Here is a 17,489-nt window from a genome sequence, read left to right on the forward strand (position 1 = left end):
CATGACAGTGCACCAGGTAGTTTTACGTACATTCAAAACTTTATTCATGGTATAGTGAGTGTAGAAAGCCTCTTCTTACTCTAAGCAAACGGTTCATTTAACTACACAGAGAAAGGTCACCGAATCAATTAGAAACAAAAGCATCTTATTTTTCATCACGATCCTTCTAAGACACCCAGAGTGAGCCTCAATACAAATTTCAAACATTCACCTGATTAAGACCATCAGTTAGTGTTTCTGTACATATGTGGAAATAGTGTGCAGAGGTGATATGCGTTGTATTTCTGTGGATTAAATGCACAATATGCAGGTCACATTCATGTTTACCGCAGGTGGAGGCGTAAATAACTTAATTTAGGGGAGAGGGAAAGGTGCTGATGTGAGATGTGGTCATCATCCCGTTGTCAATGGTAATGGTGTGTCTTCCACTCTATGATGATTATTAAGAGACTTTACAACAGATGTGCAGATGACACAGGAAATGTAGAAAAATAGAATGTGCACATGTGATTTCGTGAGGAACTGGAGAGGAGATTGGATCATTGAGAAAATTGCTCTGATCTTTGTAGAACTATCGCGTCCCATCCGTTCCCAGCATCAGATACTTGCGCAGACTCCTAAATGCTGCACTCTACAATATTGCTGACACAGCCATAAAGACAGGCTAAATATGAGAAATGTGGGAATAAGGGCAAAAGACCAAGCTTGATATTGAAACTGCATTAATGCGAACTGGATCTCCATCTTCCAAATACTTACAATCAAGAGAGAAATTGGAATGAAAAGAAATATCTGGAATGACACTATCAGAGAAACCTTCCTGGAGTTTAAACCATGATCCTCATTCTAATAACCCAATGTGCAGCAACAGTGTGAACTGGCATCAGGGACTTAACAGCAATAATATTTGGTAATAATAATAATAATCAGACTTCCAAAATGACAAAGAGTGCATAGAACGCAAACAGTAACACGATCGTCTTCCTTTCGGATACTATTACACTTCATATATTACATACAGTATAGAGCGTTTTGCCCATGCAGCTAACGCAACAGTGAAGCATGGAGATGAGCATAAAGAGAAACGATTGAGTTAAAGCAAGTCTGTGAGCACGAAGCAGACCAGATTCTGAATACTCTTTCTTCTCCATATCACAAGATCACAAAGAAGACACTACAAATGTACATCCTGCTGAAATATCTAGGAAGAGGACCTCAACATACAGTCAACTGTATCTGTCATCAATATTGCCATGCACTACATATACTTACAGCTAATCTCTGTCTCAATATAATACACATAAAAAAAAAAAAAAAAATCAGAAAACAAACATTCAATGTTTTTTTTAGGTTTACACATTTTGATAATGTATATTTTTTCAGACATTTTTTTTATCGTTTTTTGAAAAATAAACCTGACACACCTGGGCTTTAATCGTGCGGAGAGGAGCTTTGAGAACCTCTCCTCCCGATGCAAACTCTAAGAGCTGTTATGTCATCAAACAGCACAGCTGTCATCTGAGAGCAGGGGAACAGGGTCGTGTGGGACAGTTTGAGGAAACAAGGAAGAACAAATTAACAGCTGGACTGACGAAGGAGAGACATGGAATTAATCGGGGTTAACATATTTCTGCTCTCTGGTACTGCCCTGGCTATGTAAATAGTCAACAGGGTGGTGGCTGTTCAATACAAACACGTTTTTGTTCTCATTGGCTGAATCGGGTAGTTGAGACAGGGTACCCTTGTCTGAACAAATGCAGGTAAATGTATGCTGTGTGTTCCTCTGTACAACCAAGGGATCTGGAATTTAGAAGATTTGTTCCATGTCAGTTTCCTTTAGCCCAAACCCCCCACTGAGATATAAACTGTATCCTTCACTAACTTTAAAACAAGATAAAAACCAGCCTGTGTCTCGTCTTCACGCCTTCCACCCCCCCCCCCCCCTCCACAAGGTGAGAAATGGAAGTTTGTCAGAGCTGAGGGCAAAGGACCTGAGTGGAACAGACCCTTCGAGTGGTGAGAGTGTGGGGTTGGGATATGCCTGAAGAAAATGTTGAGCAGATCTTTAATTCTGAATCTGCTCGAAGAACTTGTAGGTGGGGTTTTCGTAGCCGTTCTGCTGCATCTTAGCCAGATGACGCTCCTCTGGTGTCACTGCTGCATCCACCTGCAAACACAGGGAAAACAAAAAGGCCAGTGAAACAAAAGAAGAGACCGCGAAATAGTGATTTCTGTGCTGCATGTTCATCCAGCTCTTTCCCTACCTCGATAACGCCGTGGTGAATTGACGTATACTGTTTCTTCCTCAGCATCACCAAGGTAATGACAATGACAGTTGCTATGACAACCCCTCCAACCATAAGTCCAATAATGGCACCTTTATTGGACCCCACATCTTCAGCGAAAAACACCTACATTAGAAGAAAAAGAAAAGAAAAATGAGTTATTGTGCACAAAGCACAGGCCACTGCAGGACCATAACAATGAGTCCGTTATTTTGAAATCAAATGGTTGTCATCACCAGTTTCTGATGGTACACTTCATAACCAGCATTTTGCCTCTCCTCAGTCTCCATCCGCACTTTTGGCATCTCCTCTGGTTTCAGGGCAGACACTGACAGGACCAGAGCAAGCACAGACAAAGTGGGTTAAAGGAACAAACATGCACAAAGTCAAGTAGGTGTGCATTAGCAATTCTTTGTCCTTAATACAAGATTACATTAGTTGTTGTGTTTTGTCCAATAAATAACGTGAACACACACAAGGGCAAATAGGAAATTAAGATAAGGGCTTAAGGGATAAGGGTTCACATTTTACATGGATGTACATCATATTCACATGTGGAATAAAGTCCTATCTACGATTTAGTTTGATTTAGCTGGAGGAGGTTTAGGGACAAATATTAGTTTCTTGCCCTCCAAAGTCCTTCTCCTCCCTACAGAACAGCTTTGGCCTCCATTTAAAGAAGTCAGGTCCTTTCTCTAGCAAAGACTACAAGGCCATACATGCATTTATACCATCTTATCTTAACTACTGTAAATCACTGTATTCAAGGTCGAGTCAGAGAACAACCCGACGCCTTCAGCTGGCCACCTTTACTGGGCACCAGTCAGTTTTAGAATAGATTTTAAGATTTATTTCCCTTCATAGGTTAGGTCCCAGTTCTATTTCTAAATTACTGAATCTTTTCAAATCTTCAGATTCCATATGTCCGTGGCTGTAACATGCAAAGACGTGAAGCTATGTACCAAGAGAGGTGGTGACGAAGGGCATGACTCACCAGGTCGTGTGGGTAGTCCTCTGTCTGGAATTGGACGAGCATCAACAGGCTCAACTGAATGAAAAGTGAAAATAAAGAGATGATCAAATGTGAAATCATCTCATCAATGACTCACTTTGTCAAATGGCATCTCATTTACTACACTACACCTTGTCAAAACGATTTTTTGTTGAGTTTAAACTCAGGTTAATTTATATGGAAAATATCTCATTTTGGAACTCATCAATGAGTCTCTGTGTATTTCAATTTCAATGGTGGGTGTGTGTGCGTGTGTGTATGTGTGTGTGTGTGTGTGTGTGGGTGTTACCGTGGTTCTCTGTGTTGGGCTGATTGAAGCTCTCAGGGTGGATGAAGCCAAGTCCGTCCAGGCCAGGGTCCATGGGAGCAGAGCTGTAGGCCTGATCAGGCATCAGAGCGTCATTACCGTAGCTCACCCTGCCGTCCACCTGCAACCACAACAGAGCATTGATATCAGGGAGGGTTTCTTTGAAAATGTAATCCAATCCTGATAATTATCTGCTCAAAACGGACATCTCTCATGCTTGCTGACGTATTGTGGCTAAAACACTTGCAGCTTCAATCTGGTTTGCCCTTTAGAAACAGTATCCTGTTAAATTAATGGTTATGTTTCTACTTCTATTCAATCGCTTTGCCAGATAACACTCACAACTATTTGTGATCAGCTGAAACAAACTCTGGGCAAACACCCTTTGTCTCTGCCCCCTTGGTGTTTCGTTGCTTTCTGCAGCTAGCTTCTCTGAGTTTGACTGTGTTGACTTTGTCTTTTATCATTCGTAGAGGTGATTCTATTTATATATACATGAGATGGAGGGTTCATACAGAACGGGCTCCATGCATATGAGAGTGGGTGCAGCTCGACTCACCCGCCCATCGCTCTGCAGAGAAGAGACTTGCTGAGACAGCTCCGACTGAACTCTCTGCATTATCACCGCTAAGAAGGAAAAAACAAAAGTGAGTGAGAGAGAGACACTGTGATGATGGCTGGGGGAGAGAAAAAGGTGGGAGTCAGAGGGATGTAAAAAATGCATGCCAAGTGAAGGCCATGCAGCATCCTGATTGTTAAAGACAGCCTGTAAAGATGCTGCGCTATCCGCACGCCATTCATCACTGGACCCAGGGCACGCTGTAAAACTGGTTTTCATCCTCTCTCAGCACTACAGGAGGTTGCAGGATTACTTCATTAGTGCAGTATCGATTCTCCCAAAGCACATTTAAGGTGGTTTAATTGGACCCCTTCCTTGGTAATGAGCAGATTGAGATTGATTTATAACATCTGCATGAGATTACAACAGGTTCATGAAAGGTGTCTGAAAGCACATTTTTAAAGCCGGTAGACGTTAACTTAAATGAATAGATTGATACTGTGGAAAATATGCTGATCTGCTGTCTTGCCCAGTGTTGAATACTTTACATCCTGTTTGTGTTATTTGGTCAAAAACCACAAATGTTGTTCTATATGTCAACATGTAGATATGTCTACCTGTTGACATATCTACATGTCAACATGTAGATATGTTGACACTGCTACATTAAAGAGAATTTAGATCCAAAGAAGTGAATCCTGCACGAATCCATTAAGTATAAAGAATGAAGATGACACTTACCAACTTGGTTCTGGATCTCATTAGCCAAAGTGGGCACTTTGTAGAGGAGACCCAATGACTGATTCATCCTCTCATCTATCACACGGAGATGAGTCAAAACCTAAAGGTCGAAGGAAACTGAATAAGTTCCAGTATAAACACTAAAAATGGTAAAAGAGATTGTTGATCTTCAATTCATTAGACATAACCCTGTATGTGAAAAAGTATTTAAATGTATATCACTTAATTGTAGCCCTGTTTTCAAACATTTTAAATCTTTCTGTCCTGTCAAGTTTAACCACAGTGACGGTTAAACCGTACCTGAGGTCGGATCTGCGCGGCCCTCTTGGGATCCACTGTACGGACATGCTCGTAGTGTTTGAGCGTGTGCTGTCTGTCCTTCTGTTCAGCACGGACGTACTTCTTCAGCAGACTCAACACCTGGCGAGCCTGGTGGTAGAAGTGGTTTATGGTGTTAGTGTATAAATTAATTCCTATGAACACACCCGTGGCCGGAGGTCATAAATATTGTCTTGATTGGGAAAGTGCAAAGGTGTGTTTGTGGCTATGTGTTAACATGCACGTTTACCCGTGGAGGGCTGGCCTGCAGGGCACTCAGGTAGTTTTCCACAGCCTGGCGTCGGCGGCTGTTGAGCAGAGCTTCCACTCGGGCCATGTGGGTCTCAACCAGCTGCTGCCTCTCTCCTGCTGCCTCCTGCTCCAAAGCCTCCACCTTCTCCTGGAAGTGCTGCGGAGCAAAGATGGGGTTGAAAATGTATTTGTTTTCCTTTTCAAATTTCAATCTGGTTTCCCTGCTTATCTCGATAATAACCGTACACTGAAACTGATACATATTCCAAGTTTGTGACCCTGTGTCCAATACATGTCAAAACATGAAATATTAAAACATTTCAATGACTCATATGAACCTCATGGCTTATTATATCTTAATGTGCTGAATACGATCATTAGGTTGTCATCAGTAGTAATTCATAAAGGAATAAATTTAATGATTTGAAGCTTGGGGTCATGTTTCACATTGACTTCCATTTAACGCCAAGATGATGCAGCTCAAATGTTTTCATTCAAAATAGTTTTGACATTCACAAATGATGTTATAAAACAAACACAATAACAGTAGAGGTTGTGGTGTGTGTGTGTGTGTGTGTCCTACCTGGATAACAGCTTTCTTGTCGGCACGCGGAAGGTTCTTCGCCTGTCTCTCTGCCTCCTCCCACTCCCTCATCACCTGGACAATGAGAGTCCCGTCAGGCACAAAAACAACCTTTTCACGGCCTTGTCACATGACAGTGGAAAAAAAGTCATGTCAGGGATGTAAATGTCAACACACACACACACACACACACACACACACCTGGGACATTTTTTCACGGTGCTTTGCCTCCAGGCTTTCCTTGGCTTTCTGGAAGTCAGAGTGTTCACTGTCGTCGCCAGGGGTTTCAAGGTACTGGTCCACAGCGTCTGGAGGACTGGGGGCCATGGTGGGCACTGAGGGAGAACCAGCAAGGAAATGTCAAGTGCAGGGCAGTGGAGAAAACAGTCTGATGTAAGGCAGAGCGACTGGAACAGTGAGTCTAAAACCCAGCCTTCTATAAAAGGCAACATTAGTTTCAGTTCAAGACACAAATACAAGACTTATGACAGAATTTAAAGACAGTGAAATCAGCAATAAGTTTAAATGCTGGTTAATAACATATACTATGTTAGATACACACAGAAAAATGCTAGTTTAAGAGAGATGCGGATTGTAAGGGGAGTGAAGGTGATAGGTTTTCCAGTGTAAGTGTGTTTATATGTCCGCCTGTGCCTTTGTTTGACGTGGGAGCCTGGAGATAAGATGAAAAGTGTTGAGTCAGGATCAGGGCAGTCGCTGCACCATTGAGGAGTGTGGTGCTTCTCTGGGTGGAAACAGCAAATCTGCCCATTAATCTTTAACAACACTCTGTCCTATTCACAAGCACAGAGACACTTAGCTAGTTAACACGTGTTGAGGACAATGTTACAGGCCGAAAACTCCCTGGTTAGACTCCTCATACAACAGCGGCAGCAAACAAAAGACCTTGCAGCTGGAATGCATGCAAGCATACGTGTACATAGATGCATGTACACACATAATGACATATAAGGTTGAGTATTTATGCACCATGTCCACATGCTGTAAGAAGTATCCGTTAGTGTGACTGGTTAGAAAATGATGAAAAGAATCATTAAATATATGGAAGTGGATGACTGGCTTCATGTGTGAGTAACAGGCTGAGCATCTTGGCTGCTTTCCAACAGGAACACTCATTCGTTCCAATTGCCTTTTTACTCCTTTCATTTCACTGCAGAGTTCAAACAAACTTAATACCCTAGTATTGTCTGAATAACTATTCAGATTAGTCAACTGAACTGTTTCTACATTATGATCCACAAGGGCTCTGTAGTTTCTATTTAAGTCAATCCCACATACACCAATCTGCCACAAATACTAGAGAACCAAACTGTGTATTAATCAACAGCTGAAAGTAGTCCCCAACAGATTCTCTATTTACAACTCTTTTGGCAATGTTTGCTAAAACCTTAAAATTTCCAGCTGCTTTGATATGATAATAATATAACCCCTTTAAAAATAGTAAAGACTGGCTCAACATTGTGTGAGTTAACTTATTCATAATCTTGTCTAAAGCTGGAGGAGAAAATCAATCCCCTATTCTGCTAAATATGAAGCTACCGCTAGCAGGCGGTTAGCTTAGCTTAGAACAAAAAAATATTTCGTATTATTTGTTGAAAATAGGAAATGATCCTGCAATGCTCAACACAGAACTAGAGGATGAGCAGCCGGATCCACTTGTTAGTGCTCTGTGTGGTTAAGAGCCATCAGACACTCGTGATAGAGAGAAACAGAGACAGAGACGATCTGGAGAAGCCTGAGGACAGGAATCAGGCTTGTGGTGCAGACACTTCAGGGTTTAGATGACTCCGGTCCTTGGACTTACACGAGCTGCTGCAGACAGCAAGGCAGTACTCCTCCGACTCAAAGTTATTCCTGTTGCCCCCACAGCCCCCAAACAAGAAGGGGGCACAGCGGCCCTTCGCAGGCACGAAGCACCAGCGCTCCAGCATGGCATGACAAGGGCCTGACTCAGCACGAGCCCAACAGACAGCTGAGGTGTGTGCACACAGGCAAACGCAAATTAATAACGAATGGAAAATTGTGGGCTTCTGAATTTCATGGAAAACATAAAAATGTGGCATGTCACGTGCCCAACAAACATTTTCCATAAAAAAACATTCACAGACTGAACTCATGTACACAACGGGTGTGTGATCGCTTGAGTTTTTACCTCGAACAACTTCTTCAACTGATTCAGTGGTTGTCGTGGTAGTGGTGGTCATGTCAATGTTAGCATTGCGCTCATCGCTATCCCGTTCATCGGTCCCATCGTCTTCGTCATCCTCATCCTCCTCATCATCATCTTCGTCATCGTCTCCATTTTCGTCCCTTTCATAAGTTTCCGCCTGTTCATCCTCGTCTTCGTCATCTTCTGTAGCGGCGGTCTCTGTGTCTGCTGGACGTGACATGCTGGGAAGAGAGTGGCTGGTTCAGCATTTGTATCAACAGGTGTGTGTATATGTGTGTGCACATGTGTTTCTGGTGGTGATGATACCTGTTATCAGAGTACTCGGCCTCGGCTCCACCCCACCAGACGTCAGACATCTCCCCGTCTACCTCAGTGCTTTCCGTCTCTCGCTCTGCCTCCGCCGGACAGCAGACAAACTCCACCCCTCGGAAACGGTCAATGCCACATGGCAACAGCATCCCGTAGTCGTGGAGATTCATTGTGCGGTCTCCACAGGACTAATTTTAATAACAGACATTAATCAGGTTGTCTCAGCCTCAATTTCTCACATATGATCAACATCCAAAGAGAAACGCTGAAAACATTCCGTTACTTCAGTCCTCATACTGTAATTGGTTTTCGGGGGTGACTGCACATTGAAGTACCATCAGAAATAATAATAAAGGATAATAAATAAAGAATGAAAGAAACACAATCAGAACAAAGTGTCAATGGGGTTTTACAGCAGACACGAGTGGTGGGAGGATACAATTAAGGAGTGCTGAGTCACAGTGTGAGCCTACAGAGGACTAGAAGAAAAAGGGACCAGTGGAATGATAAAGCCACCGGTTCATATAATAATACTGGGAGTATAAAAAAACGACACAAAGTTCATGTGTTATGATGAAATGCTATCTTGTTTCTTCTCACCTCTTTGGCTACTGTGTGCCAGTGCAGGTGGCTCTCGCACTGGTCCATTCGCTCCTGGTGCAGGAACTTACACTTGTCCGGGACGAGCAGGGCATCGCTCACAAACTCCCCAACTGCAACGTGAACATGGATTTGTCCGTCACACGTAGTTAGTGCCCTCATTCACACATGCAATCCTGCACACAAACAGGCCAAGTAACAGACACCTTTATAAGTAAAGCTGCTTACCCAGGCAGCGGTACGGCACCACAATGTGCGTGTGACTGCGGTACTGCTTGCGGCCTTTCTTGCTCCAGTTCTGGATGCTGACGGGCTGATTGGCCTCCACAACATTAGTGATCTGCAACTCTGGGTACACCTGGGGTCCAGTGAGAGAGAGTTATGTTCTTTGTCATTACATTACCTGCCTTTCTCTTTTGTCTGCTTGCTAGGTTACTGATTCTGTGCGTGTGTCCCTATCTCTAACCGTCTCTGCTTAAATACCTCTTGGCAGTACTGAAGGATTCCCTCCTTGGTGCCAATGCAGCTCTTGGTGCCGGAAGGGTCAGACTCCCATTTGCCCGTCTGTACATTGATGTGCATGTTGAGCTTTCCACAGAACATGGCCACCTGAGGCTCAGTTAGCAAACCCAGGGAGTCATCCGCGGGCACCTGGTCATACAAAGGGAAAGAAAAGACAACAATCAAGACCGTTTGCACTAAACTGGCTTAAGTATCACTTCACCACAAAAATCTCCTGAAGCAGCTTATATATATTTAGATCCCCTCAGTTTATTCAACGTCCTTTCTCATACAATCCTGGATATACATCTGTCTCTCTACATAGAACAAGAACAATCCTTATCAGAAGGATATAGGCCTCTTTGAATCATTTCATAATACCACTGTATTCATATAAGTTATTATATGAATAAACAAATTAAATCATTACTGGTTCAAGCCTAAGCAAGGCTAGGTACTAAGTTTTATCCCATTGAGCCCATAAGCCAGAGAGCTAAGTATTAAAGCTGCTGTGCAGCACATGTCCCCTTTGTCAGCTTGTCTTAAGAGGCTTTATCCATTCCCTATATGAAAGTGCAATGAGAGTGTAGATAAGACAATACAGCAGAGGGTAGAAAACGTATTCAACCACAACTATCAAACCAAGCTGTTTGCCCCTGCTTTCATCTGTTCCACCTGTTCAATAGGACATCGCTCTCTGCACTCAATCTTCTCCTTCATTCGGGTTTGAGAAGAAATTGAAGTTACACTGTGTTTAACTTACAAATTCGTTTTTTCAAGCTAACAAAAGCCACCAAGCCATCTTCTGTCAGTCTTTAAATGACTAATTCCAAATTGAGGCCATGTCTGCCAGTGAAGTTCTGCGTAATATTAGCTTCCTGTGACTGTAATAGATTATAATTATTCATCTCCGCTAAAACGGTTTTCTGACCTTTATTGCATAATATTTTCCATTTATTTCTATAAATGTACGATTCTATTTTCTATTTGAACATCTTGGCATGTCCACTTCGCTCATGCTGTTTAAATAAATATGGAAAAACTGCAGCTGTAAGCAGTTAAAGCACGAACCTATGCTTGGTTGAGCACAAGGAGTGTTATGTCAACATGTTACAGGCTACAGGAAATAAATCAAAATGAGGTTTAAAGACTCTGTGGTCACAACTCAGAATGCTAGGGTAACCTCCCAGAAACCAATCTTTTGTTCGGAATGTGTTGTAATTTCTCTGAGCTATTTGGGATAAGTAGGACTTTATAAGTATTAAAAAAAAGTTTTGTCTAGTAATTGAACACCAAGTAAGTAAGTCACCAGTGTGTGACAAAACAACCTGTTATTTCCAATGCCTGGTATACAAAAACAAAATGGCAAAATAACACCACATTTGTGCTTCGCCTATATACATTTTCCATTGGCTTTAAACCCCAGACATCTACATGTCAGTCCAGTAGAGGATATTGAGCTAAACAGCTTTTACAGTTTTTAAGAAAAGTCTGCATAATTGGTTCTGGGAACATTTTCCACTGCAGCACACAGGGGTTTGGCTGAGGACTCTGCAGCCGCTGTGTCTGCTCTTCAGAGAAACTCTCCCTCAATAACGTGCATCCACGAACGCAGCATGCATGTGGAAATAAAACACACCGTGTGTCTAATAATTTGCAATGTCTGCCTCGGTCATCCCTTTTCCCAGCTGATCCTTAGCTGCATGTTTGTCCACGGTCCAGCAGCAGTAAGCTGCGGGCGCCATCTTGCTTGTGTCAAACTAAAAAAAAAAGGCTGCATCCTTTATTTTTCCATTTTCCTCAGACGTCTCACCACAACTGCTCGACCCGCAGCAGAACCCACAGCCCGCTCCGCATCAGCAAAACTGAAAAACAACGTCGCTGTCGGAGGGTGTTGGTTCGACGTGGTTGTAGCTGCTGTATTTTTCTAGTTTGTCTAAACCCGACTACATGTTTTTACATGACTGACATGTTGGCAGAGAGCGGTTGCCATGCCAATCCGAGCCATTTTCTAGACACAGCTAGCCGATGTTAGCTTCCCAGATCCTATCCCCAGCACTGACTATGGGATGGAACCCAGCTCGCTGACCAGCTGCAGAAGATAGCAGTGGCTCGGTCTCGTAACAAAAGTGAGATTTCAAAACAAATATCATCCTGAGATAAACAACAACATGTCTGACAGGAGCCAGGCTGTCACCCACTGACATCTCAACGACAGGGCCTGGTAGCATCGCTTTGCTAATTCTACCCAGCAAATACCTGAACCCGGTGAAACCCGCTGAATCAAGGCGTTAAAACCCATCAGCGGACAACCATCTATAGGGTCGAGCTCCATGAGGGTATCGGGGGTGCCTGGGGATCATGTCAGCGGGCTGACGTGTTACACAACATTCCTGACGTGTTAGCGAATTGCACTTTAGAATAATAACTCCAGTCACGTTCACGTTTTTAACCGTTATTTTGAGTAACAAGCCCTCGCCCGCCCGTCCGTCCGTCCACCTGGAGGCCGCTGCGGCTTCACGCAGGCCCCGGCCTCCAATGAGCAGAGCTGGTGCGGGGACAGCTCAGCTACTCTTCCTCCCCCCTCACGGTCCTCCGTCTGTACTCACCTCGGCTGAAAGCGTCAAGGTCGCCACCAGTAACAGCAAGAACGCCGTGTGCTCTCCCATGGCTTCCTCCGGCTGACCCCCGCTGTGTTCACGAATTCTGCGCTAGTGGACAGGTGTGGATTAATGCACATACACGTAGAAGCGGACGGTCGAGTGTGTGTGTGTGTGTGTTTGTCGACGCGGCGGAAGCCCAAGTGTCCCGATCCCGATGCTTCCTCCCGGTTGAGCTCCTGAGCTCCTGGCGGTGGCGCTGGCGTGACGTTGCGTCCAGGGGGCGTGGGAGCGGGCGCGAGCTTGTTGGAAGGAAATTCATATCTGACCGATGAGATATATCAGTATGGAAGAACATAACTGCCTAAAAGCTAACACAAAATTATGAGATGGTAAAAAACACGAAATTTTTAGATTAAAAAACATCCAATTTATGAAATAGTGCGTCGCGGAATGATACAATAGTAAGAGGAAATCATGAATCAGTCTTATTTATGAGATGTTAGTAGCCTTATTGTACGATAGTAGGTAAGTAAAGTAAGTAAATCCTAATTATGAGATCCAATAAATTATAAATTAGCAAATTTTTATTATTAGTTAGTTATTATTGTTTTGAGTTAATAAGTCTTTAATTTGAAATGTTAAGTTGTTATTTTGAGATAATAAGTCATAATTGACTTAGTAGGACAAGAACGATGGTAATATATTGATTAAGTGAAAACATTATTTTGGGATATTGCTATTTTGACTTAGTGGAACATTGTTTTGAAATACCAAGTTATTATGAGTTAGTCATTTTTTTTAGACACCTTGTCATTATTCTGAGACCATAATTTATTATTTTGAGTTACTTATTCAATATCATTAGGTTGAGAGTCATTACTTTTGTGATATTGAGTAATTATTTGGAGTTAGAAACTTCTTTAACAAAGTGGCAGAAATGATCCTGTTATAATCTACCTGTGTTGCATGATTGTTGTTCCTGCAATGCTCAATTTAACTTTAGAATATTTGTAAATCCAAAGAAGGCATTTAATCCAAACTCTCAGCAGTTTGCCCTCACCAAACTTTATGGGTTCTCCCAGGGAATCTCATGACTCTATTCTTTCGCAATAAAGACGATCAATGGTTTCACTTTCTCCCACACCGCTCACAGAAGACGTGTGTGGACGGCTCGCTCCAGTTCCCTGAACGCTTGGATTTTTCACCACTTATACAACTTTTTGACGGATCTTGACTTTTAATCCAAGGAATCAAACAACACAGCACAGATTGGACTCATGTCTACAGCTTCATCGGTGAACATGAGGAGCATACTGGGAGTGCTAATGGTGTTAGCTGTCTCAGGTAAGCGTTCATGGTTCAAACTGCTCAGTAGAGTTTGACACTATCTTCCGCTGTGGAAGGATTGTAGGCCTGGCTTGTAAATTATTACATGTATTTAAAGCAAGTGATAAAATTAGTCTAAACATGGAGAGAGAGTTAGGATTGCGGATGTCTGGTGGGAGGGAGATCCAGAGGTGATGGGCAGAGCGGCTAAAAGCTCTAGATCCCATGGTGGACAAACTGGCAGATGGTACGGTGAGGGGAATGGATGAAGAAGATCTGAGGGTGCGGGAGGGTTGTATCGACGTGCACGAGTTCAGAAAGGTGTAGTGGAGCAATGTTGCAAGCTGTTAAAGTTACTTAGGCATTTGCCACGTGAAACCAGTTTCTTTTCATTGAAGATATCAAGGGGAAAGCACCACAAAGCTAGTTGAAATGTTTTAAGTATCAAAATGAAATTAACTTTTATGCACAGGTGAATGTTACTGTTTTACAAAACGATGACATTAATATACCACGACAAAATAAGCGTAAAATAATAATACATCGATGATGTCATAGTAATATGAGATTGTAAGATTGGATGTGTATTATATATTTATTGTTGTGTAACTATTAACATCAACGCTATAAAGAAGAACATATACAAGTATTCAATTTTCAAAGCAGCAGGGAAACTTTTGTTTTTAAGTATTACAGTGTATGTGTTGATCGGGTCTATCGTATATGTTCCACAGCGAATGAAGCGGAGAACATCACACGCTTCGCAGGAGAAAGTGTACTTCTGGTTTGCGACTGCCCAGGCAGAGACCCGAACGCAGACTTTTACTGGCAAATGGAATCAGACATAACTGAGGTGAAGGTAATCACCCGGACCGACACAGATGTCAGATACAAGGGCAGAGCCAACATATTTGTGAATGAAACTGGGAACTGCTCTCTTTTCCTGAGCAACCTCAACGTAAATGACACGGGAATATACAAATGCATTCACCCTGAAGGAGTGTACAACCGCGTTTCGAAAAACCTCACCGTTATTGGTAAGTCATGATGCATACCTGCACTATCTGATCACTCATCCATTCACCCGTCAATCTACAGCAGAGTTTCATTTTCCAGTTTTAAATTAGGTCTTCTCCATTAAACTACAGCGCAATGTTAGCAACCTGAAAGAGGGTTTAAGCCTTTTCCAGTGTGATGTAGAAGGACGCTACAGAGAACCAGAAATTCAGTAATATTTGGATGGAAAGCTTCTTATAAATCCATTCACCAACAACATAGAGCACCCGTCCCCAATGGGTCCTCCTACTGGGCTTTATCATTTCCATAGCAATTTCTCCATTCAATTCAAGTGGACCTCAGAGGTTAAATGGGTCGTGAAGGCCAAAGGCATTAACCACTAACATTCACTATTACTGCAATTCAGGTAACTCTTTGTTTTGGAGAGGATGGGAGTTATACTGTATATCATCCTTTGCTATCATCGACAAATTTAATACATGATATTAGTTGCAAAAGCAGTAATAGGTAGGTAGGAAGATGGGTAGGTATGTAGGTTGGTAGATCGGTCGGTATATGTGAGTAGTTTGGTAGATTGTTTTGTAGGAATGCAGGCAGGTGGGTAGGTAAGAAGGAAGGTAGGAAGGTAGGTTTACATGGTAGGTGGATATACTACAGCATATAAACACAAAGCATTGGTAAGGATATTTAAAATCAAATATATGACATCAATTAATTGAGAAAAAATTGATTTGTTGCTTATTAATTGTCATGTTTTTACATTTTACGGTAATGCAGCTCGACCCAACCCCGAAGGGCTATCAGCCAGCTGCATTCGATTCTTCAAAATCATCCCCATTGTGTTGCTGGTCGGGTTTTGCCTGGTATGTGGTGCCATAGTGAGAGAGTAAGTCATTAAATCAACCTGGAGTCTCCTGTGTTGATCGGTCAAACTTTTTATTTGATACCAAGGACAAGAGAAGTGGGGGGTCACAACTGTGATCAGTCATGAATGTGGTTTCAAGCTCATGCGGTGGCTGTTTCCAGACAAGTTTCCTCCTGTATCGAGCCACAGATGGATTTTTTGTCAACTGTCAAAAGAGAAAGAGGAAGAGAGAGAAATGTCTGTGACTTTGAACTTGTACGTTTAAATGTATTTGGTTACATCTCAGGTATAAAAAAAGCTAAGAAAAAACATCTTTCAACCAAAACTACCGCTGTGGTTCCTGTAGCATATGAACAACAGAGAAACTTCATATTATAAACCACTAATAACTAGAAAGGCATCAGCATACCCCTGACAAGGCCCATAGTCATCTCAAATTCAATCAAGCTCGAAAATGTTGAAAAACGCTCTAACAATGTTGAAAAAATGTAATTGAAAAATCCTGGATGTGACCACTGATTCTGATCCACCTTAAATCTACTTGGGTTTTTCACTGAGACATCCGTCCACCAACTATCGTTGAAGTCTGTCCAGTTGTCTTTTTCCAATTCTCTTAACAAACCAACACAAAATGCCTTGACAGAGATAAAACACACATTATTTGCGAAACCACATGACATATGATGTATTCTAAAAAGATTCCGAAGGAGTTCAATACTTATTATAGTGTGACAGGCTTGAGTAAATCACAATCGCTTTCTCTGTGTTTTCAGTCTTTATGTTCTCAATGTTGTTCATCCTTAAAGAATAATTAAAAATGAACTATTTGGTGATTTAATACTTTTTGTCATTAATTACATGTAAAAAAAAAGATTATTACAGAGATTTACTATATAAGTTTATTAATATGGTTTTGTTTGGAACAACTGTATAAAATATTCACTGTATATTATGAACACAATATTTTTGATGTTTTATAATTGTACCATCTACAGCAAATAAGGCGTTTTTGGTTCATTTATTGGGATTTTTCTGCATAAGGTGCTATGACAGGTACTTTCTGTGCTTTTACACCAATCAACCAGGGCATTTAAACCCGTTACCTGTTTTGAAATTGTGGAGAAACTTAATGTAATTTTATGTCATATGTACTAGGTTTTGGACAGAGAGCCTGTGGAATGTTTGATCATATCATTCAACTCTGAGAACTGTGAAATAATCAGGAATCTGAAGCTAGCTGGAGGAGAGGGACTTGCAATAATATGTGACTTTTTGTTTTCCATTTTTAAAAGTTCGAACATGTGCAGAAGATAATGGGGTGATGGATGATGATGGTCTCTCATCTGCAAAGACTGTCTTTTCCCTGATAAGCCCCGAATGTCAAATCACATAATGAATAAATGGTTATTGTTGATTGCTGATGATTGAAATTTAATTTGTTTCTTAAAACATGATACACATTTAATATAATGTTTTAAATCAATATTACTGTTTCTTTATTTAAGCTCATGTTCTTTATGAAATAAATATGGCTTTCATGTTAATATAAATTCTGACATTTTTAGGAATAATATGCATTTTCTTGTTCATTTTCCCAATAAACTTTTTTTAATTGGCTAATATTGACCCTGGTGTGCTTAAAGCAAGGTGATTTAGGCTTCTTTTTTTTAATTCTGACACAAGTGTCCCAGATTATCAAATTCAGGCAGAATTTAACTTTATTAGCATAAAGAACACTAACAGCTATGGCATGTCTCCTTTTATTATGATATCCTGATATTTTCTTCTTGGTTGGAAAACATATTAAGGAATATAGAAATGTATAATATGTTGATCTAATATGTAAAACAAATATCGGAAGATTAAAATTATTTGCATCAGGAAGTCCCTAAATGCATATTTATCCATTAAAGAACTTAAGTGATTGTTACCCAAAGCATACTGTCACACATGATCAATCATGTTGATCAAGTGGGACAGCCAAAAAATGTTTTGGAAAAATAAACTAAAACACATTTTA

The 17,489-nt window shown here is 41.5% G+C and overlaps 2 protein-coding genes across 3 annotated transcripts; one reads left to right on the top strand and one right to left on the bottom strand.

Annotated features, from left to right (window-relative positions):
* Window positions 1-17: 17 nt before the first annotated feature.
* On the bottom strand, window positions 18-12,505 carry appb (amyloid beta (A4) precursor protein b). Of its 2 annotated transcripts, XM_062403079.1 has the most exons (18): window positions 12,268-12,505; window positions 9,641-9,808; window positions 9,386-9,515; window positions 9,158-9,270; window positions 8,555-8,745; window positions 8,231-8,469; window positions 7,883-8,050; window positions 6,259-6,392; window positions 6,058-6,132; window positions 5,473-5,631; window positions 5,205-5,333; window positions 4,905-5,004; window positions 4,164-4,231; window positions 3,587-3,725; window positions 3,280-3,333; window positions 2,522-2,613; window positions 2,265-2,411; window positions 18-2,167 (listed from the first exon to the last, which is right to left on the bottom strand). In XM_062403079.1, the coding sequence occupies exons 1-18, from the start codon at window positions 12,325-12,327 to the stop codon at window positions 2,066-2,068; spliced, it is 2,268 nt and encodes a 755-aa protein (XP_062259063.1). In that variant the 5' UTR covers window positions 12,328-12,505; the 3' UTR covers window positions 18-2,065. The 2 variants fall into 2 exon arrangements, with proteins under 2 accessions (XP_062259063.1, XP_062259064.1); XM_062403080.1 differs by lacking the exon at window positions 7,883-8,050 and having other exon boundaries at window positions 12,268-12,504.
* Window positions 12,506-13,383: 878 nt separating this feature from the next.
* On the top strand, window positions 13,384-17,089 carry si:dkey-192g7.3 (uncharacterized). Its single transcript, XM_062403277.1, has 4 exons — window positions 13,384-13,605; window positions 14,322-14,624; window positions 15,382-15,467; window positions 15,556-17,089. Exons 1-4 carry the CDS (start codon window positions 13,539-13,541, stop codon window positions 15,583-15,585), a joined length of 486 nt encoding a protein of 161 aa, XP_062259261.1. The 5' UTR covers window positions 13,384-13,538; the 3' UTR covers window positions 15,586-17,089.
* Window positions 17,090-17,489: the final 400 nt, after the last annotated feature.

The sequence above is a fragment of the Platichthys flesus genome, chromosome 13 (assembly GCF_949316205.1).
Source record: "Platichthys flesus chromosome 13, fPlaFle2.1, whole genome shotgun sequence".
NCBI lineage: Eukaryota > Metazoa > Chordata > Actinopteri > Pleuronectiformes > Pleuronectidae > Platichthys > Platichthys flesus.